Source organism: Rhinolophus sinicus, linkage group LG11 (genome assembly GCF_036562045.2).
Source record: "Rhinolophus sinicus isolate RSC01 linkage group LG11, ASM3656204v1, whole genome shotgun sequence".
Classification (NCBI taxonomy): domain Eukaryota; kingdom Metazoa; phylum Chordata; class Mammalia; order Chiroptera; family Rhinolophidae; genus Rhinolophus; species Rhinolophus sinicus.
This window is the reverse complement of record NC_133760.1, coordinates 39,596,286-39,619,778: the sequence shown is the minus strand read 5'-3', so window position 1 is coordinate 39,619,778 and position 23,493 is coordinate 39,596,286. Positions and strand designations below refer to the sequence as shown.

General features: G+C 41.8%; 1 protein-coding gene across 4 annotated transcripts in view; it reads right to left on the bottom strand.

Annotated features, from left to right (window-relative positions):
• The window catches only part of PRSS54 (serine protease 54), a 60,887-nt gene that overhangs the window by 14,263 nt on the left and 23,131 nt on the right, over positions 1-23,493 (bottom strand). Inside the window, exon 1 of one of the 4 annotated variants that reach the window (XM_074314803.1) lies at positions 1,165-1,322. The exons of 2 other annotated variants lie outside the window; for them this stretch is intronic. In XM_074314803.1, the coding sequence (XP_074170904.1) occupies positions 1,165-1,222 (58 nt within the window). In that variant the 5' untranslated portion in view covers positions 1,223-1,322. Of the gene's footprint in view, positions 1-1,164; positions 1,323-23,493 lie in introns of those variants that run through there. One more of the 4 variants, XM_074314802.1, reaches the window with a different exon arrangement.

The window sequence follows — 23,493 nt, the reverse complement described above, 5'->3', positions numbered from 1 at the left end:
AACTGACACTTGGAGACTTTGCTGGAACAGGGACAGCGCTGGCTGTTAGCAAGATGAGGTTTGTCAGGTGACTAAGTCATTCTGAATCACCAAAGAAAGGATTTCCTTGTGGGTTTTTTCATTTGTTTTTAGTTTTTATGGGACATTGGCAATGTGTGGTAAACAAGGTATCAACCAGTCCATCCTGACCCAACAAAAACCTACAGGTGTGTGGTGACGTTTCCTTTTTCAAAACTCTAATTGGCTATTTCTAATTGACCTTATACAACCCTTGGAAGGCCAGGATGTAATGAGGAAATCTGACCCAGAGATGAAATGTTTGCCCTGGGTCAGTTGCCTGAGCCTTTTTAAGAGGGAGGAGAGGCCCTTTCTGTGTTTTGTGGGCCCTCGGTCTCCTTGGAGCTGTAAGGAGATGCACTAGGTGAGGAATGCAGGGAGTTCTCCTCTCAACGTGTGCACAAGGCAGGGGGCTCTCTCACGTCCCGCATCTAACTGCCCGAAGACGGGACACAGCCAGCTGGCAGCAAAATGGGACAGAGCCACTTGACCCTTTCTAGGCTGGGTCTGAGTCCTGGACAACCCGGAGGTCAGGGAGGGGACTGCAACTGCCACTTGTGCCCATGGAGGCTTTGGCAGCCTCCAAAGCCCCTCCTTGTTCCCTGGCCAAGCCCTGCCACTGGGGGTCAGGTTAGCAGTACGTGTACTCTTTTGGTTTAATGATAAAAGGCTTCAAGGAGCAACAATGTTGAAGCAGAAACACAGGAAAGGCCTGGTTCCCATCTGGACACCCCCACATGCGGGTGCCTGGAGGGCGATGCCCCAGGAAGAGCAAGGTGGGAGCTGTGGGTGGGGAGACAGGCCTCCTGCTGACCTGTCTGTGCAGTGGGCTCCCGCATAGCCTGAGGCTCATTTTCCTAACTGCACCCTCTCCCGAAGCTCAGCCCTGGCCCCAGGCTGCTGAAGCCATAGTTTCCTAGACCCACGCCCCACGTTCTCCTTCTCAGCCTGGTTCCCACCACCAAGGCATGCTGCCAGCGCAAAGCACTGAGAGTCATCTTCCCCAGTCCCTCTCCGGACAGTCAGGACCGTTTTCGTTTCCGGGATGATTCCCCCTGCCGTGTTGCAGGATCAGCTAAGTCGGGAGTAAGAAAGCAGCACACTCACTGGCAGAAGCGTGGGCGACACAGAGCAGCAGCAGGAGCAACCCTCTCATCTCTGTCATCCCCAAGGACAGCCGCGGCAGACACCGTGGGCAGCTGTGAACACAGGGCAGCCAAACACACAGGCTGGTCCTCTCCTCCCCAAAGCGCTGCCTTCCCCTCAGCATCACAGGCCCAGCCACCTTCCTTCCCACTGGCCAAGCTTCCAAGACATGAGACAGACCTGTCACATCTCTACTGCTCGGTTCTGTGCAGTGAAGAGGCAGGGACCAGCTGTCCAGCACGGATATTCTGTTAGGATTCGTAAGGAGGAGACGAGGCAGCCCACGCCTGTCACCTCTCTCCTCAATCCACTCAGAGTCCCTGGGCTTCCCAGAGAGTTGGGTCTCAGAAAAGCGTTGCTTTTTGACTTGTGGAATTCAACCCTTGCCTTAACTCTGTAGCCATAAAATGCAGCTGAAAGAAAAAGCAGGGGTTTAGTGCAAGCTCACGCTAGTTTTGCCCCTCCTACTAAACTCTGCTGGCTTAAATAATGCTGGATTTCTTTAAACTAAGGACAGCTCACACTTTTACATAGTCACAGCCCCAGCATTTGGCTTGTTAATTCGCACAGAAATCCTATGAGGCAGACACTATCATAATTCCCATTTTACAGGTTTTCAGAAACTGACACTCAGAGACCCTGAGAAGCCTGCCCAAGGTCACACAGCTGCCAGGTGGTGCGGCTGGAATCCAAGCTCAGGTCTGTCTAAATCCAAAACCCACACGTGTTCACCGCCCACCATACCTCCAGGCCTACCCTTGTCTCAAACAATGCACAAGAGCCTGAGGAACCCATGCGTGTCATTCTCAGTTGCCGTGTTCCTTCTGCTCATGACACTGGATGTGTCTTGTTGTCAGGACGGTTCTCAGAGTTCTTCTGTGAACTGCTCCTGCTGAAGGAGCAATGAACGCACTCTGACCTGACACAGCAGAGCCCAGCAGAGGGGTTCCTTCTACCACCTGGGGAAGAATGTTCCATTGTGGCATGATGGTTACCATGGTGTCACCACGCAAACGTCTGGACACGAGGACTTTGGAGGAGCCAGGATGAAAAGCCTGCCTGTTTCCTAAACTTGGCAGGGCTATTCTGGAAGATTGGCTCTCCCTGGGTCTGGCGGAGAAGACATCCCTTTCGCTGGATCACAAAGTCCTGTCCAGTTGTGGCCGTGGTCTGTCTGTCTCCTCACCACCGCCCTGTGTCTACACAAGTTTGTCAGACTGGACGAAGGAAGCACACAACTAGGGTGGGTTTGGTTTTCCAGGCGTGTCGGCATTCTCACACTCCCAGTGTGCTTTCCTGGAGGCCCAGCCCAGTTGTCTTTAGTGGCTCCAAACCAAGCTACCTGATGGGCTCTGTCAAATTGTGGGGCCAGATGGGAATCTGCACTCCTGCCACTGCGAGCAGCCATGACTTGAGAAATGTGTTGACAATGAACGTTGTGATAAGACGTAACTCCATGGAACCAGAGGGCTTGCAGGCTGCTGGCGCAGGTGCTTAAGAGATATTTATTGGACCCAAACACAATGGCCAATGGACAGAAGGATGGCTGGATAGGAAGTGAAGCCTGCCTCCGAATGGAGACGCTATCTTCTTCCCCTTTAGTTAGCCTTGACGCCCTGAACATTCTCCGTCACCTTTAACACCAAGCAGGGCTTGGCTTCTGCTGGTGCAACAGGATGAGAACGGTTGTGGGTAGTGGGAAAAATGGGAGTTGATCCTTTAGTATGTTCCTCATCACAAGTCTCAGAGAGCCTTCATGTACATTTTCTCATTCATGATTCCCAGTCACCCTGCCAGGATGAAAGAACGACCTCTGCTTTCCAGATGGAAACGTGCTTGCTCAGAGTGGCAAAGTAAAGCCACCTCCCTAAAGGCACACAACTTAAAAATGGCCAGGGCAGGACTCGAACCAACATCCTTCCAGCTCCAGGGTAGTGAACCATCTCTAAGGCTGCATTTCTGAGTCTGGACCTTGGGCTGCCTTTATGGGGGCAGAAACAGAAACAGTGACTGAGCCAAAGTCATGGGGCTGCCTCTATGCAGGGGTTGAGATGCTGAAGTGAATGCATGAGGAATCTCCAGACTCCTCTTGAAATTCCTGCATGAAAAAGAGCCACGTGCAGGTCACCAGTAACCCCATCTCCTCACAGAAATGGTCTAGCTCAACCCACTGGAAAGGCTCAGAATCCCGCCGGGGCCTAGCAGACCTCACGAACAGGGGCATTAAATTCTCTGCCTCACTGGACCATTTAATGCTGACCATCAACCTGAGGTCAATTTTGTACAGACGCATCACAATTTTAGGTAATTAATTAGCTCTTTCAAGTTAATAGTATAGCATCTTTCCTGATTTTTTATTTATTTATTTATTTATTTTTTTGTCTGCTGGACCTATCAGTAAATTAAGAAAGATGCTTCCTGTTATGATGGTGATTTTATCAATTTCATCCTCTAGTTATGACCATTTTTGTTTTATAAGTTTCGAGGCTATCTTATTCGATATACAGATTTAGAATTGTCCTATCTTCGTGGGAATTGAACTAGAGTTGATTCTCTTTATTCTCTGTCTCTATGTTCTATGAAAGCATGGCAAACACTGAATTGACAAATACTGACTGTTGCTTCTCCAAGAAATACAGCATTAGGACCCCGTGGGCCTCTGGTCGTACCATTTTCATCGATCGATCAATACACAACCTTGTCTTATGTGTGTTTCTGTCTAAAGGCACCTCATGTAATAACACCAAGGTTGCTGTTTCAATCCCTGCGTGGGCCACTGTGAGCTGTGAGCTGGGCCTTCTTTGGGAAAAAAAAAAAAGTAAAATGGCTTAACTCTAATCTCCCCCTCATGATTTTCATGCTATTATTGTTCCATATTTTAGCTCTTTTTAAACCCCATACATTATACTTTGTTATTATTATTTTATTCAGACTATGATTGTTTGGATTTAAATAATATTTGCTATGTCATTTGTTCACTATTCCTTTTTGTATCTTAGACCTTGTACCTTATACCTTGTATTTTTTATTTCCTCCCTAAGAACATCCTTTAGAAATTTTCTTTAGTGTAATACATACTTATTGGTGGCAAATGTTCTCAGTTTTGCTAGTCTGTAACTGTTGGTTTTGCACCCCCTTTCTTGAAAAATAGTTTTGGTGGTACACAATTCTAAGTTGAGAATTATTTCCTCTCAGTTCTCTGGAGATGTTTATTCCCTGTCTTCTGGATTCCATTGTTTTGAGAAGTCTCCCCTCAATCTAATTGTTAAATTATAAAGTTCTTTTTATTTATTCTGTTTAGAATATGTTATGCTTTCTGGCTTTGTGTATTTATATTTTCTTATAAATTCTGGAACTATCTCAGCCATTCTGTTTTCAAATATTACCTCTTCTTCCGGCTCACTATTCTTTACTTTTGGGACTCCAAATTGAAATATGTTAGACTTTCTCATTCTATCCTTTGTATCTCTTATTATCCCTTCATATTTTATCTTTTTGTCACTCTGTGCTATTTTCTGGGTGATTACTGTGTATTTACCTTCCAGTTTACTAATTTTCTCTTCATCTATGTCTAATCTGCTGTTCACCCACCCTCTGGAGGTTTTTTAAAACTTCAACAAACAAATATTTTTATTTCTGGAAGATCCATTTTTTAAAAGACTCCATGTTTGTTTCTGATTGTATCTTGTTGGTCTTCATTTTTGTCATTTCATCCATTTTGTTCAACCATTTCATATATATCTGTTCTATATTTGGTATCTGACAATTCCAAGATCTGCTATTTGAAGGGTAGAGGAATTCTAAATATGCTTTTTGCTTTATCTGCTAACTCTTACACAAAGTGGCTTGTGTTCTCATGCTCCTTCATAATGATTGTTAGTTTCTCGTTCTTAATCCTTGGGTATCACATGGGTCTAAACTAGGTATACTTTCTTCCAGCGAGTTTTCTTCTGATTCTGATCACCAGAGGGCGCCACTACCCGGGACTGTGGCTTGGTTTCCCACCCTCTCCACTAACTAGCTACTCTGTTTCCCCGAAAATAAGACCTAGCTGGACAGTCAGCTTTAATGCGTCTTTTGGAGCAAAAACCGGGTCTTATATTAACTTTTGCTCCAAAAGAGCATTAGAGTTGATTGTCCAGCTAGGTCTTATTTTTGGGGAAACAGGGTAAGTATTCTAACAGCTATGTTGCTGACAGCCCCTGCCCTAGGCCAACCTTTCATCTTCCAGTTGTTGACAGCTCAGGCCTCAGCTCATTTTTCTTGGAATCTTCTAAAGTTTGTAAGAGCAAAGATGACTCAAAGGTGTGTCCTCTGCTCTGTTTTGCAATGAGAAGGCTTTTCAGACCACCTAGTCTGCAGTGATGCTCAAAGCTGAAAGGGACTGAGCTTTACAACAGACCACACATTAGAAACTGGACTAATGAATTCCCAGGACAGGAAAATGTAATTTCCAGGTGGTCATTGTTCGACTTCTTATTTCACTTTTGGATTTGTTGTTGTTGTTGCTATTGTTTGTTTTATTCACATAGATTTTTGTCTGCTTACTCAGACTCATCATACTCTCAGATTCAATTATCCCAGTATAAGTGAATCCACTTGAGTCCGAGCCACTCTATTTCTGACACGTTCCCATTCTCCCATCACTATTTTTGTACTTCATGGAAACTCTCTTAGCCATCCCCTCATTTCTGTGAATTGGAGCAATAACACCACAGGCCTTATATTCCCACAGGCCCAAGGGAGGACCTGTGACCCTAGCCAGACTCATCAGATCCTCCCATTCTTGGAATCTGAGTCTTGAGCCAAAGGGCAGAAAGGTGAAAACAGCTGGAGCCTCTGAGCCAGGCCAACAGCAGGCCTGAGGGCTCTGCTGCCACATTGAGGGTCCCTCCTTGCCCCATCCTCCCTGAGAACCGGCTCTTCTGTGAACTAGCTCAGATCCCACCAGCAAACTTCTTTACTACATAAGAGTCAAAGGTTTCTGTTACTTCTGACCAAACGACACTTGACCGATTCACTGGTCTCATGCTTGGAGTATCTCTTATGCTTAAGAATTTTTATTCCATGTCTGGCAATTGACTAATGCCTAATAATGTCTTTTCAACAATAAGAACAGCAGAAGTCACTGAAAAGCAGTGATGTTATCCCTCTTAAATCCTTAACTGGATGACATACATTATACAACAGTTATACTACAGCATCACATTCAAAATCAAACCTTTTGGAAATTTTAATCCTTTTTATTTTCACGAATTCTTCACCACTCGTCTTTTATAGATGTGGGTCATAGTTCTTACTATGATTTATTTTGTAATAAAATCTTAAGTTGTAGTCTTCCCAGATAGACACACTTTATTTGCATATGAAACCAAAAGGAATACTCTTCGTTTCCACAAAGATCTAGCAGCAAACTCACACCTCTTCCTGCTCTCCGGCTATGGCTCAGTTCCACTCAGGACCCTTTTGCTGCCCGGGGAGGTTTGGAGTTTCCATGGATTCATGTACATGGCACCCAGCCATAGACTGGTGCTCTACAAAGGACAAAAACTGCCCTTTTCTAAGGAGCCCCTTGCAAATTGCATTGGTGGCTTCGAGATCTGCTTTTCCTAAAAAAGATGGTCGTGCTCAAGCCTCTCTGTGCCTCTAAGGATACATTCTGCATGGGCAAGAATCTTCAGCCAGGACAGAGAAGGAGGTACAACTCAATGCCTGGACCTCCAAAGGCTTTGGCCAGCTACTGTTGGAGAAAAGCAAACTATAAAGCATGCCGTATGGTGGGAGCTCATTTCTGGTCTTGGTTTTTTTTTAAGCACATTATAAAAAAGATAGCTGTAGAAATGTCCGACAGGCCACACCCACACCCCTGAGAAACTGATTAAGGATGTAGGGGAGTGGGAGTGGGGAGGAGATAGGGATCTTCTGCTTTGTTGTGTGCTTTCTCTTGAATAAGCACGTGTTGCTATTATGTAGTAAGGAACACTTACTGAATGCGAACTGTAATCCTTCCAGCCCTTCTGTGGAGCTCAAAGAGCAGAGAGTAATTTTTAAAACTTTTGATTGTAATTAATTATTAACAAAAATTATTGTACTTCAAAAAATACATCATATCTTTACCACTTATCAGCCAGTAAGCACTTACTGAATAAGAGAATGATTTGTGTACCCACCACCATCATCAATTTTAGAACATTTTCATTACCATTCAAAGAAACCCATACTCATTGGCAAGTCACTCCCTAGTTCTCCCCAGCAGCCCCCTCCAGCTGCAGGCAACCACTAATCTACTTTCTGTCTGTATGGCTTTCATAATCTATCCTGGATATTTCATGTAAATGGAATCATACAATATGTGGGGAAAGAAGGAATAAAGAACGATTGCTTAAGTGGATTCAGGGGTGATAAAAACATTCTGGAACTAAATGGTTCTGATTACGTAGATGGAACTGCATGGTTGCATAACAGTGTGAATCTGTTGAATGCCACTGAGTTGTACACTTTAAAATGGTCAAAATGGTCAATTTTATGTTATTTGTACTTTACCATAATAATTTTTAAAATCCAAACCAAGGGAAACCAGTATCTGTGAAGTCATTGTACATTTAACTTAAGAATTAGTCATGAATATTTGAGTGAATTATTTTTGTCACATTCTATTAAGAGAAACAACAAACATTACCAGCAAAACATCTGCCAAAACAACAAATATTTAAGCTTATTTAATTAAAGCAGGGAGTTTAGGCATTTTGTTTCTTGAAGAGCAAGGTATCAGAATTTTAAGAAACAGAGAGAGTTAAAAATGCTTTAGCTGTAAATACGAAATGTGCAATTGTTTCATTTTAATAGACTTTGCTATCTGAGTGAATATGAAAGGCTTGGTATGTGAGGTTATGGGGCTGGCTTCACCTTACTCTTTCTCTTTATTTACAGACTAGGAAAGAAAGATAATCCTCCAGCTTTTTCAAGTCCCTAAGGCTTTCTCACCTCAGCAGCGTTAAGCTACATTGACAGAACAAGCTATTGCTTCAGTGGCTGCTGCCCTATCGCTTCCCTCAACCCTTGGGCCTGCCTGGTTCAGCCAGTGGCCAGGGGTTGGGGGAGAATTCATCTCCCCCAGAGGCTGTCTAATCCTGAAGGTGATAACACTCAGTGAAATGGCATCAAATTCAAGCAAATTGAAGGCATCTAGTACCATGGTTGTGCTAAACATCCTCTGTTTCCATGTGAGGAAACATGATGGCCAGTTGTTGAATGGTTTGGAACTTTTAGAAATAAAATAATTCACGAATGCTGCAACCAGCCATTCATACAGCGGTTTGTGATATCGGCTGCACATCAGAACCACCTGGGGGGCTTTAAAAACTCTCCATGTCCTCATCCCACCCCAGACCGATGGAATCAGATGCTGGGGTGGGACTCAGGCATCAGCAAGCTGGTGATTCCAGCGTGCAGAGGAGGCTGCGTGTAATGGCACGAGAAGCTTGACAATTAAGAAGTTTGAAGCATGGGTATTCTGGTTACAAGAGACCACACAGTTGTCACCAAGGACCTTTTATATTTGTGTGATTGACTGGCCCATCCTGCCAATTTTCACCATGCACAGGAAGCTGCTACAAAAAGTGATCATCCAGTCTCCAGGGAGAGAAGACTACCAAAGCTTTCAAATGGCAGTTCTCCAGCTTCGAAACAATGAAAGTCCATGGGCACTGGTTATTTAGGTAAATCAAAATTATATAGATTCTGCAACCAGTGTCAAATTCAAGGATATTATGGGATCTCTATGAGTAGTCACAGACTTACCTGGTGTGACCTCTGGCAGAGGGACAAGCGTCACTTCCCTCACCTGCCTCACTGGAAAACTGAGTTTGGAGATTGATTTGTCTCAATATGAGGGGTCAAAGTGGCTCTAAAAAGCTATAGCAATAAAAGGTAAAAGTTTTGGAAATACTCTTGCCAACCAAGTCCGACTCCACAGGTCAGAGAGTAAAGCCAGTTAATACATTTAATCTACGTATTGAAATACTTATAACACATTTATTTTTACTACAGACCAAACTCTCTGCTCAGTGTATTAACACACAGTATCTCATTTAATCCTCACAACAACACGAGACATAGAAGTTATTATGCACATTTTAAAAATGAGGAGACTCAGACCCAGAGAGGTTAAACAACTTGCCCAAAGTCACACAGCTAGTAAATAGTGGACCTGGGATACAAACCCAGATCTATTTGACTTTGAACCGTATGTTCTAAATTACAAATAGTGTCTTGAGAAATATACTTCAGGAAAAGAATAACCTACTGATCTGCACAGATGCTGCACCCACACAGACTGGTAAGAAGGATCTAGAAAGAACATTCACTGGCTGTGTTTTAAAATAGACTCTGATGTAAGCTAACTGCTAGACTGTGCAGTCTTTGAAATGAGGGACCTGGTAAATATCTGTGGTTCACAGTGAGACTTAGCCTGGTACTGGGCATAAGCAGTGCTGGGTAAATACCGGTCCTCGAGGACGCCCCACTTCCTTATAATGACAGGTTTAGTTATTCCTATGGCCCCCAAAATGACGTATTTTGTGGAAGAATTTATGGGTTAGATTGATCTTGAAACGTAGCAGCTCATAAATCAATACTATGACATCGTTTTAGTGCATCTATTTCACAAGGTGAGTTTGTAAAACATTGTTCATTTTGGACAACACAAGTTGTTCCAGAGTCTGAAGGGTTTCCAGGAGAGTTGCAACAGAAATGGGAACGTTCTTTCCTAGAGTGGGTAAGTTTTGAGCTCTCATTCATTCCCTGAGGTGACCACACACACATGATCTCTCACACATTGTCCAAGAAAGTTCAGCCAGTGAACTTAAAGGTGCCCATCTCCAAGCCGTCCCCGCCAACCAAATGCCATCCTGGCGCTTACTGCGGGGATCATATTGGCCGGTAGGTGACGATCTTGCTTGCAAGATTCTACATTCACGGTTTCCCTGAAGGGCAGCCAGCGGAGGCACTCAAACTTAACACCAAAAGGTTTCTACGCTGAGGAGTCTTTGGCAGAGAATCTGCTATTTGCCAACAACAAGACAAAAGGGCTCAAAAGCAAACGCGCTTTCCCTGGTTTCGGGTTACTAATTTTAGAAAGAACTGCTTTTTTAAAAAGAAAGGAAGAAAACTACTTACTTTTGTCAGCTTACTGAAAAATATTAAAACTTTAATTACAGTTTGGGTGTTTTTCTTTATTTTCTTCATTGATGTCCGGTGACTCTTTCATTTGCCTCATTTTCCAAAGTGGCTCAGCACCCAGATTTTTCTTTTTAAATGAACTCTCAATACAGAGGCTGAACAGGCTGACTGACTTTGCAAGAAAGTGTCTTTCTGTGGCTGTCACCCTCAGGTTGTCACCCTCACTGGGTGACAGCATTATAATATTTCTGCATCACTGAAACTTGGGGTTCCAGCCGCCCTTCAGTTTCCCTGCAGCAGCATCTCATGGATGGGCCGTGAGCCCAGGAAACCTACAAGGGACCTTGTTAGCCAGAGCACCTGTCTTTGTACTAGAGCTCAAAGCTAAGCTTCTATTTGATAAAAATGCTCTGTTGCTGTCCAAACAAACAAAACACCCTCAAAAGCCACTGTTTCACAAAGGTCCAGGGGTGTCAAGTGGCATAGAGAGGTAGCTGGGGATCGATCACACTTCAAGTCTCTTGCCTCCAGCATTAAATGATGTTGGCAAAAGAAAAAAGCCCTTTACAGAAGTGGCATTTAAATCTTGTTATGGTCAATTTGAATAGAGTCTCAAATGTTAGTGTTTATAAGCTTGTATTATAAGTGAAAGTTCAAGAAGTCCAAGCTTCAGAAATCTATAATCAACATTATTTTTTTTAAAGGATGACCAACACAACCCTTTCAAACTTGCACAAGTTGAAAGCATTCCAAACTCTGTTTGGGACGATGAAAACAAACATCACTACTTAGAGCGCAGGTGAGTTTTTCCAGGAGCGCGCCTGGAAATGTGATTGTAGAACATCCATGAAGTGAGGGAAACGTATTCGGCAAGAGGAAACGCCTGGATGGAGCATCTCCTCGTCCTATTCATATCTTTCTCCTGCGAGAGAATTCTGTCCTCACCTGGCGGGTGGGGGGCAACTCACCACTGGTTGGGGCGCCTTTTCTCCCTTCTTTGCTTTCCTCAAACATTGGTTGAGCTCCATGTTGTTGCCCCACTGTCGCTACCTTTTTGTTCGAGCCCTAACAAGTGGTAAAGAAACCTCACAGGTAATTTTGGAGTTGGAAAAAACAGAACTCTGATAGGCCAGCTTCCTCCATTGACAGAAGCGGGGTTCAGTGACGTGCATGGATCACCTTGGGTGACACAGCTGGGCCAGCAGCAGCAGAGCTGATGATTTTAGTCAGGACTTTTTTTCCATTGCATCCCAAGCGACTAAGACCACTCCAGTGGGACTGTACACATTGGAAATTTCTTTGGACCTTCTTATGACCAAATCCCCAGAGAGTTCTCTTCGGGCCGCTGACAGAACTTAGTTCTTATGTTGTGAAAAACCAAAGGAATGGTGAGTTTTCAGAATATTTTGAAAAAAATTAATCTGAACAAAATTTGCAAATTAAAAATATTGTTAGGGTTGTTTTCATGGCTATAATTTGATTAATAAAAGAACTTTAAAAAATTATATATATATATATATATGTAATCTCCTAGCTCCTTAAAGAAAGTGTCATTATTCATTTTTGTAAATTCTGTAATCCCCTCTTTATTCAGTTGATGTTTAATAAGTATTTGTTGTTTGACTGAACAAACAGAGATGGCTCCAAACTGAAGACTGGCTTCATAATTTCAAAGCAATGTCAAGATTTGTCATATCTCTGATTTTTAGGCCTTTTGTTCTCCTAGACCAGGTCTCCTGGAACTTTTTCTCTTCTCTCTTCAACTTATTCTCTATAATACTCATTTAAAGTTTAATCTCATACAGCCTCTTCCTCTTACTGTGACAGTGTGGCCTCTGATGCACAAAAGTTTTAAATTTTGAATTAGTCCAATTTACCTATTTTTCTTTGGTGGCCTGTGCTTTTGGTGTCATATCCAAGAACAACCTAACAATTTGACAGTGCAATGCAGTCCCCCCAAAATAGTCTCCAACGCTGAACTATTAGAAATTCTACATCATCTTCAAACAGGAAATGTCACTATTTCATTTTTTAAAATTGCAGCTGAATTGAACTGGTAAGTATGATTTTGATTAGGAAGTGTGTCGCCATTACTGAGAATCTTTGAATGTTATCTTTGTGCTGTGCTCTGAGGAGCTGCAAGAGAGCCTGAGCCAGCCAGTTACAAGGTTTTCCTGGAAGATATAAACGTATGTGTCCTAACTCTCTTATAATCAGTAGGCTTGGCTGACAAGATCAATGCAACATATTTTCATTACTGGGTGAAACTCTGTCCTTCTCAGAATTCCTTGTAAGAAATAGAAGGGTGCAGACATGGTCCTATAGAGATAATTAATGAAGGAAAAAAATGTCTATCTCAGAAAAGATTGTCACTCTTGGAATTTTAATAGGCCAGATAGTATCATAAATTTTATCTGAAAGCCATATACGTGACAGCTATGTAGAATAAAATTTATGTCTCAGAAAACAAAGGAGGATTAAGTGAACATGTAACTATAATCATAGGAAAGGAAGGGAGGGGGCTTGAAATACATGTTGATGTCAACTTTGTGCTTATCCTGGTATCAAAGCTTCAAGTAAGACTTCCAGAACATCCTGCTTAATCCCACAAGTGTGTTTGTCGCTCAAATATTTATGTCTACTCTATATGATTTAAAGAAGTTTCTCTTACATTTCCCCCACATGTGAAAGCAGCACTTTTCTTGTGAGCTCACAGGAAAATGTCAAGCTCACATAAACATGAGAACTTAAAATACAGACACATTCGCAAGTCACCAAATACATTTAAGTGTCAAAAATACATTTTTTATTATATTCTGGTTTGGGATTTTCAAAGTTAAAAATCATGAGTCTATATTAAAATGTAAGTTGACCTTTTTCAAACACTAGTTTTACTGATAGGACAGAGATTGTAATACAATTTATGTGAGTTGTACCTAGCAACTCATATTAATGGAGAGTTCTGAGAAAATAATAATGTCAATAACATTTTAGAGTTAGTACTTGTTAGGTTGGAGACAGAGACTATAATAGAACGTTCCTGTCTTTTTGGTGTTGCAACTTATCCAAGTCAAAGAAAAACAAGTGTAATATATTTTCTACCAGTAGGTGGCAATGTTTCTGCTCTCATCATACCTTTATTAAAGGGAAATTGTTAAAAATAATATTTTTGCAAAAAATTTTAAAACTTTTTTATTTTGGAAAATTTCAAGCATGCACAAAGGTATAGAGGGTAGTATAATAACCACCATGTTCCCCCCACCCACTTCAACAGTTATGGTGGCCAGTTATGTTTCCTTAGCCCGTTATCCCCTCCCCCTTCATCTGGATTATTCTGAAGGAAATCCCAGACAATGCAATGTTACAATAGAAAAATAAAGTTATGAGACCACCTGTAAAACATATCCAAGGAATTTTACTAGCGCTCATGGAACACTAAAAAATAAATACATGGACAAATAAGAAACAAAAAGCAACCGTTTTGTTTCATCATGAAGATGAAAAGCATTGAATGTCATGTCCTATAAAACATGGTGTGCCAAAACTTTATCTATCAAATAATGTAAGAATGTTTATACTACATAGGTGGGGTATATGCAGGTAAAACAAAAGGTAGTATTTTGAAGAAAAGAAGCTTTAAAATTTTTTTAAAAGCAATGACGAAGTTCCAGAAATGACAAAGCCCTAAATGATAGCATACGTGACATGCATATCCTTACTTGGGGCTAAAAAAATGAGAAGACCAAGTCAGAAGTTTTTACAGAGTGAATGATTAGATGTACTAAGGGAATACGAATAAGAAAGGGGAATGGAAAATTATCGACTTGTTAGAACAAAGCAATGACAGCTGCTGGCTCTAAAATTAGGAACAGAGACAAGAAATTTTCAGGGCACCACCAAACAAATCACAAAGGCACAATCCACCCAGCACCTTTCGGAAAGATGTTTGACCCCTAAAAGAATACAAGGCAAACAACCACTGCCAGGGGACCACTCGGTGGCTGCTCACTTCCCAAAACCTGATGCTCACTGAGTCCTGGGCCACTTCTCTACAGAGGGCTCATCTTGAGTGACAGCTCAAGTGAAAACCAAGGGCAGACAGGGCACACCTCTCTACAGACCTTCGTGTTTTCTACGATTTCCTGCAACTTTTGTGATTTCACAGACAATCCGAGAGTCCAACACGTATTACTTACAACTTCATCATACTCTTTGAGCTCTTCCAGCCCAGACTCTGGAAATACAATTGATTCTCTAAAGCACCCCCATTGCATCAAGAGGACCACTAACACTTTTAGGCACCTGGACGGTCAATTCTTTCACCCACCGAAAGTAGAAACTTCGCCAATGCTACTAAACAAAATTTTTTTTTATTGCTTAGGTGCATTTTATTGGTTTTCTTTCATAAAAGTTTTTTAATTAAAAAATATCCCACATAATGATCTATAAACAGAGCACCTCTGGATAAATAGAAAGCAATTTTAGGAACCCAAGACCTGGTTTCTAGTCAGGCCACTGCCCCAGAGTAGAGACTGGGAATATCTCACAAGCCATGTGGGCCTTTAGTTTCCTCTCCCAACAAAAGGGAGTAGCCATCCTTGTTTTAACTAAGTCACGGAAATATTGCTAGAGATGACCAACTAAACTACCATAAACACATGCTAAAATGCTAAAAAGTTAGCTGGCCCAAGAGTTTCTTTGGCTTTATTTCATTATTGGTTATATATTTGTTTACACTACGGGTGGTCATTCGCTATTTTGATGGCCCAGCATCAACAACTTCCCCTTCTGCTGATAACAGTCAGAAATGTGCCCCTAGAGTCATCCCTCTCTATGTTGAGTCCTGTACTTGGGTGCACTTGACCCTGAGGCTCCCTGCCAGGGGAAGGCATGCGCCCCAGTGAGGGACCCTGTGGCTTTGGATAGGCTTCTAGCAGAGGGAGGAGTTTCCTTTCTTCTCTTTTCTTGCTGGACTTGAACCTGGAAAGATGGGAGGGTGGAGCTGTGGCCACTTTGCTTTCAAGTGAAGCCGGAGACTGAGGCCAACACCCGACGAGAACAGAGCCAATAGGCCGGTAGATGGAGGCCTGAACGCATCATGTTAAGGTCCCGAACCCAGCTCCTCCGGGGACCTCTCAGTGATGCCTGTAAACTCCCATTTTGTTTAAGCCAGTTGGGGTTGGATCTTCTGAAACTTCCAATAACAAGAATCCTAACAGATAAGATACTCAGTAACTTGGTATAAGACACCTAACAGCATCGTGTGAGGAAGTTAACTATATCACAAAGTACCTAACTTAAACTCAGGGATTCGTTTAGTCACTGACTAGCCCATAGATTCTGGGGCTAGTCTTGAATGCTTCTAAATTAGAACTCTTAGAAAAAAAAATGTCTCAAGTGTCTAGTTTCACTTCCCCTTATCCTCTCAAGAAATCAGGAAAATGCCATTACTTGGAATTTTGACGATTTTTATCATAGAATGTGGGCTGCCAAACAGAGAGCTTTATCTGGGTCCTATATATTTCAGGTTAATTGTTACATGGTCATACTAATATAGAAATATTTGCTGCAAAGAAATATATTTGTGTATTACATCCATTTTCCAGACCACTTGCAAGCCAGGAATTTGAAAGCGTGCTTGCATAATAACCAAGAGAAAGATTTCTGACCATCACCTCTCCAAAAAACTGGAATACTGGTGTAATTCATGATTTCCACTGTCAAGTGCCAAAAATGTAACGTACGATGTAGGAAGAGGTTATAAAAGCATCACGTAAGGTCAAGTTTTGGAATCTCTAAAGAGGGGAAACTTTTTTTTTAACATAACTTAGTGTTATGTTGCTTTTCTTGGTAGTAGACTGAAGCCATTAGAACCACACCAGGTCTCCTTTCAGGGAAAGGAGGCACTTTTCCATTCCATTATGTCTGCTATGATTCCTTGATTGGAAAATTGTTGTCAGTGTGGAGCGCTGTGTAGATCAGCATTTCTCAGCTCCAATACTATGAACATTTGGGCCAGACAACTGCTTGTTGTGGAGGCCATCCTGTGCATCGTACGATGTTTAGCAGATTCCCAGCCTCTATCCACCAGTACCAGGGGTACCCGTCCCCCAGTTGTGACAACCAAAAATGTCTCCAAACATTGCCAAATGTCCCTTGGGGCGGGGGTTAGCAAACCACCCCTGGTGAGGACCAGTGGTGTACAGATTCAGCCATTGAAACAGAACTGTCACAAAATTGAAACTGAGCTGGCTACATACCCACAAGGCTTGGGATACCATCTGGTACAGTCATTATGAAGATTAATGAAGAAGCTGTCTACCGTGGCTCATTTGGGAAATACCAGAAAGTAAAATACAGGCTGATAATCCTACAGTGGTTAAATATTCAGCCTGAAATATATTTAGAGTGTTTATAAACCATAAAATAATTCAGTAAAGTCCCTTTAACTCATTATTTTAGTGTAAATAACAACTACAAAACTACAGGGTTTATAAATTCCACTTCTACGAGGGACCTAAGAGTAGTCAAATTCATAGAGACAGAAAGTAGAAGGGTGGTTGGCGGCCAGGAGCAGAGGGAAGGAGGAAATAGGAATTGGTGTTTCGTGGGTATAAGTTTCTGTTTTGCAAGATGAAAGGAGACCTGGAGATTAGTTACACAACAATGTGAATGTACTTAACACTAATGAACTATATACACTTAAAATTGTTAAGATGGTCAATTTTATGTGTATTTTACCACACACACAAAATTACTGAGCTCACTTCATCTGTAGTGGAGAGAGAGTGAACATTCCTGACGCATTTAAACATCCCTCTTAGTTTATCCCAGGTTGATAAACCTGGGAAAGGGCTCTGATTGGCCTGGCTTTGGATACTCCCATGTGTGGACCATCAAAGGCGGACAGGATGGAGGCACCATGATTTCCCAGGCTGCAGGAGAGAAGGGATGATCAGATACCCATCCGAGACCCAATTAATTCTAGCTAGGGGTATGGAATGTGTAATAGCCAGCTTTCATCCAAGGCACATAGCTGGAGTGGGCAGAGCAACAAGTTCCAGAAAAAGGTGGGGAAAGAGGTTCAGGGAAGACAACACAATAACTGAATAGGCCAATATGCAACCACCATAATGATGATCCAGTGTTTTCTTTCCTAGTTCCCTCCTATTATCACTGTCAGCAAGTTGAAACTGAGCTGGTTACATACCTACAGGGCTTGGGATGCCATCTGGTACAGTCATTATCAAGATTAATGAAGGGTTGCAGGTTTCTGCAAAGGGAAACATGTGATTTATAAAAACTAAGCTCATGTTGAATAAGGGCCTGCATTGCATGGCCTGGAAAGAGACTGGAGTTGACACGGTTAGCTTTCATCATTGCCTCATCAACTGAGGCATTAGACAGTACAATGGCCGGACAGAGCTCTAGCACCAAGGGCTTTGGAGTTGATGAACTTGAGTTTACCGCCCAGCTCCACCACTTTGAGGGACGGGGGTCACTTCACCTCTGGGAGCCTCCATGTTCTTGAGAAAATTAGCCCAGGTGACAATGTAGAGCATCCGTTTCAGGCAGGCTTTGGAAGAACACAGATGCAGGCAGTAACTGGAACATACCACGAAGGCTTGAGCAGCAGGGAAGGCCAGACTCTCACTGAGGCACCACCCCCTACAGCTCTGTAGGAAGACTGCAGCCCAGCTCTGGGGACCACATTATTTTGCCACTGGCTGCTGCATCACTCACTCGTCCTTCTCCCGGCCTTGCTCAAGTCACTCACATGCTGCTGGTCAACCATCCCGCCCTCCAGTCTGCATCTCTCTACTTAACTGCTTCTCTTCGTTTTCGACAATCAGTGCCTGATGGTCTCTTGCCCTTCATCTTTTCACCTTCTGCTTGTGCTACTAACCGAGTCTCCCTTTGCATTCCCCAGTTGAAATTCCCAGGACAGAATCTGTAGGCAAAGCTAATCGCCATCACCCCTGATTGGGTTGAGCTTTTTCAGTTTGGTTCTTCACCCTCTATGGGTGGGCTGGTCTAAGCCAGCTCCCCATCCCTGCTTTGGGCATCTGTGGTCCAGGAGTGGGGTTTCACAGTGTTGAAAAAGGCCACCTGTGGCTCTTCCCTCTGCAAGGACTAAGGCAGAGCTGGGTTTTAGGAAAGGAGGACTGAGATGATGACAGGTACCATCTTGACCTAGTTCAAAGTCCACATACACAGTATGTACTCAACACACGTTCGCTCTTATCCTTAGAACATCCGTGTACTGTGTTCCAGCCACCATGTTGGGGAAGATTAAACTCCTGCCTTCCTGAGCTCACCACTGAGTGAGGAAGGCACATAAGTTAAAAATTTCATATGGGTGATCTAGAAGGTGGGAAGAGATGCTCTGGGACTCTGGCAGCAGTTTCAAGTTGGCAGCAAAATTGAATGGCACCTACAGGTATTTCCAATACCACCTGATCCCACACATGCTATCCCTCCCCAACTATCAAAATCCCACACCAAAATGGTATATCGACATTGACATATTATTTTCACCCAGAGTTCATAATTTACATTCGAGTTCACTGTTGGTGCTGTACATTCTATGGGTTTGGACAAATGTCTAATGACATGGATCTACCAATATGGTATCATACAGAGCAGTTTCACTGCCCTAAAAACCCTCTCTGCTCCATCTATTCATCCTTCCCTCACTTGAGCCTCCAACAAACACTGATCCTTTTACTGTTTTCATTGTCATCCAGTTGGAACTATACAGATTGGTTTTTTTTCACTTAGTCATATGCATTTAAGCTTCCTCCATGTCTTTCCATGGCTTCATAGCTCATTTATTTTTAGCATCAAATAATATTCCATTGTCTGGATGTCCTACAGTTTATCCATTCACCTAGTGAAGGATAACTTATTTATTTCCAAGTTTTGGCAATTAGGAATAAAACTGCTATAAACACCTATGTAAAGGTTTTTGTGTGGACATAAGTTTTCAACCCTTTTGGGTAAATATCAAGAAGTGCAATTGCCATGTCATCTGGTAAGAGTAGGTTTAGTTTTGTAAGAAACTGCCCAACTGTCTTCCAGAGCAGTTGAACCATTTTGCGTTCCCACCAGCAATGAGTGAGAGTTCCTGTTGCTCCACATCCTCGCCAGCATTTGGTGGTGTTAGTGTTTTTTATTTTGACCATTCTAATAGGTAAGTAGTAGTATCTCATTTTTTAAATTTACATTTCCCGGATGACATGACCTTGAGCAACTTTTCATATGCTGATTTGCCATCAGTACATCTTCTTTGGTGAGATGTCAGGACTTTGGCCCATTTTTTAATTGGGTTCTTTTCTGATTGTTGAGTTTTAAGAATTCTTTATGTATTTTGGATAACAGTATTTGTAAAATTTTCTTTTTAAAATATTTTCTCCTACTCTGGGGCTTGTTTTCTAGTTCATGTCTTTCACAGGGCAGAAATTTTTTATTTTAATTAAGTTCAGCTTATTAATTCATTCTTTCATGAATCATGCCTTTTTCATCACCATACTCAAGATGATCTAGATTTTCTCCTATCTTGTCTGTTAGGAGTTTTATAGTTTTTGCATTTTACGTATAAGTCTGTGATCCATGTTGAGTTAATTTTTGGAAATGGTATAAGGTCTGTATCTTGACTCATATTTTTCACATGTGAATGTCCAGTTGTTTCAGCACCATCTGCTGAAAAGACTGTCTTTGCTCTATTGTATGGTGTTTGCTCCTTTGTGAAGAATCAGTTATATGGCTCTATTTCTGGACTCTATTCTGTCCCATTGATCTATCTATTCTTTTGCCAAAACCACACTGTCTTCATTACTGTCACTTTATAGTAAGTCTTGAAATAAGATAGTGTCAATCCTCCTACTTTGTTCTTCTTCTTTAATATTATATTTGCTATTCTAGGTTTTTTGCCTCTCCATATAAACTTTAGAATCAGTTTGTCGATATCTATGAAATAACTTGCTGGGACTTTTTTATTGGGATTGCACTGAACCTATAGATCAAGTTGGGAATAACTGACATCTTGACAATATTCTTTCTATCTATGAACATGAATAGCTCTCCATGTATTTAGTTCTTCTTTAATTCCTTTCATTGGAATTTTGCAGTTTTTCTCATGTAGATCTTGTACGTATTTTGTTAGGTTTATACCGATAATGTAAATGGTATTGTGTTTTTAATTTTGAATTCCACTTGTTCATTGCTAGTATGTGGGAAAATGATTGACTTTTGTGTATTAGCCTTGTATCCTGCAACCTTGTGGTAATTGCTTATTTGTTCCAGGAGTGGATTCTTTCAGATTTTTCTACATAGCCAACCATGTCATCTGCAGAGACAGTTTTCTTCCTTCCCAATCAGTATACCTTTTATTTACTTTTCTTGTCTTATTGAATTGGATAAGATTTCCAGTATGATGCTGAAAAGGAGTGGTGAGAGGGACATCCTTATTTTGTTCTTGATCTTAGTGGGAAAGCTTTGCTTCTCAGAGAATTTTTTACTTGACAAATATTGAACAATACAAAAAATTTAAAAAGACCTAAAATACATCTGTGTGTGTGTGTCTCTGTGTGTAAAACCCTCCACTCCTCTAATATTCCTCCCTTCCTCCTCCATCACTTTGCCTGAGGTGACCACCTATTAATAGTTTTGTGCTTTTCATGCTGAATTTTTTCCTATATATACTCACATACACTTTTTGAGACACATAAATGGAATTGTGGTATACCTCTTTGTCTACAACTGGAGTTTTTTCACTTAAGAGTATACTAATCATTTTAGCTGTCCAGGCCAGTGCATATAAATTTAGTTCATTCTTTAAATGTCTGCATAATAGGGAAAGAGGATTTGGGAAGACAGTATCTGGGATTAATAATAAGACCTCTTTTCAAGTTCTCTAAGACATATAGGAGTGAACATGGAAGTGTTTTTAATTGCCTTCGGTCACTGGGGTGTGTTTCTTTGAATACCACCCCAAGCTGAGATGGGCATTGGGGACCCCAAGATTTATTCACCTTATGTTAGAGAGATCCCCAAGTCAGTGAGGTGGAGGATAGATTCGTAGAAGATGGTATTTAGACTAGAACGGGAAAGAGGAGTAAGGACAGAATATCTCCATGGAAAGAGAAGGATAAAAAAGCAGCCAGCAAGAGAGACTAAAAGTTAGTGCTTAAGGATAAGAGAAGTACCAAGGGAGACTGCTATCCTGAAATGCAATGGGAGATAAAATATCAAGAAGAGTGGAGTGGCAAATAGTACACTCAGAGAAGCCAAGCCAGGTAAGATCTGAAAAGGGCCCATCGGATCTAGGAGATGATGGAGGGAGCAGAGCCACAGAACCAGGCTGCAAGGGGTGAAGCAGTGAGTACGGAGCAAGAGGGGGGAATAGCAAGGGTACACTCCTCTTTTGAGAAAGTTCATTCTACATGAAAAGAGAGCAGTTAAGCAATGACTAAAACAAAGTCACATGAGGCTATAGGGATAATTTTGAATTCACATCATTGTTATAACCAGAGATGAAAAATATCATAGGTTGGAGCGTCCTTTTCAGTTTTATAGACTCAAACTCTGTCAAGTTAATGGAGCTTATGTAAGTAAGTCAGATCCCATTAAAGCATAGGTACCTGGCCATGACTCAGAAATGCTGACACAGAGACACGTGGCACCATATATTATTAATAGCCGCCTAAGCATTGGCAAACAGTGATTTAAAATCTTGCATAGCGGCATACAACTGGAAGAACAGCCCAGAACTACGGAAGTTCCCTTTACTTTTGTGAAAACTTTGGGAACCTGTATCTCATTAGAGAATACCTTGAGATTATGAAAGCCAATCAGTAGATACAGAAAAGTTGCAGCTTTATTCATATCTAAGACTCTGTAGGAAAAAGTAATGATTCAGAAATGAGTTAATTCAATTCCATAGAATATTTTTTCCATCTCAAGTATTTCATCTTTCTTTAAAAATAGATGATCGATGGTGTAGTGGTTATAAGCACACACAGTGGAACCCAACTAACTTGAGCTTGAATCGTAGGTCAACCTCTCTATGAGATACGAGAGCCGGAGCAAATTCCCAATGAATAAAATGAGCAAAATCATAGCACCTCACACAGAGGGTCCCCCAACCTCTAGCAATCACCATTCTACTTTCTGTCTGTATAAATCTGTCTACTCTAGGTACCCCATACACATATCTCAGCTTTAATGAGGTATACTTGACATACAAAAGATACATATTTAATGTGTACATTTTAATGAGTGTAGATATATGCTGACATCCAGGATCCCATCACCACCAAAATCAGTGGAATAAACAAATCCATCCCCTCCACAATGTTCCTCGTGTCCCTTTGCTTTTGTGGGTGTGTGTGTTTGTGGTAAGAACATTCGACATGAGATCTACCCTCTTGAGGTTTTAAGTGCCCAACATTGTGCTGTTGACTGTGGTCGCTGCGTTGTACAGCAGGTCACTAGGACGTATGCGTCTTGTGCAACTGTAACTTTATACCTGCTACACAACTCCCTTTATCCCCACCCGTCCCCATTCCCTGGCCACCAGCATTCTGTGTTCTACTTCTGTACGTTTGCTGCCTCATCGGCCTGACACCAAGTGGTATTTGTCCTTCTGTGACTGACTTAATGTCTTTCAGGTCCATCTATGTTGTCACAAATGATAGGATTTCCTTCCCTTTGTAAAGTTGAATAATATTCCCTTACACGTATACACCAGACTTTCTTTGTCCATTCATGTGGCGATGGACATTGGGGTTGTTTTCAGACCTTGGCTGTTGTGAATAGTGCTGCAGTGAACATAGGAGTGCAGGTATCTCTTTGAGATCCTGATTTCAATTCTTTTGGATCGATACCCAGAAGTGGGATTGTGGGATCATAGGGTAGTTCTGTTTTTAGGAAACTTCATACTGTTTCCCATAGCAGCTGCACCATTTTACATTCCTGCCAATAGTATACAAGGGTTCCGTTTTCTGTGCATCCTCACCAACATGTGTTATCGCTTGTTTTTTTGATAGTAGCCATCCTAACAGGTGTGAGGTGATAGCCTATAGTGGTTTTAATTTGCATTTCCCTGAT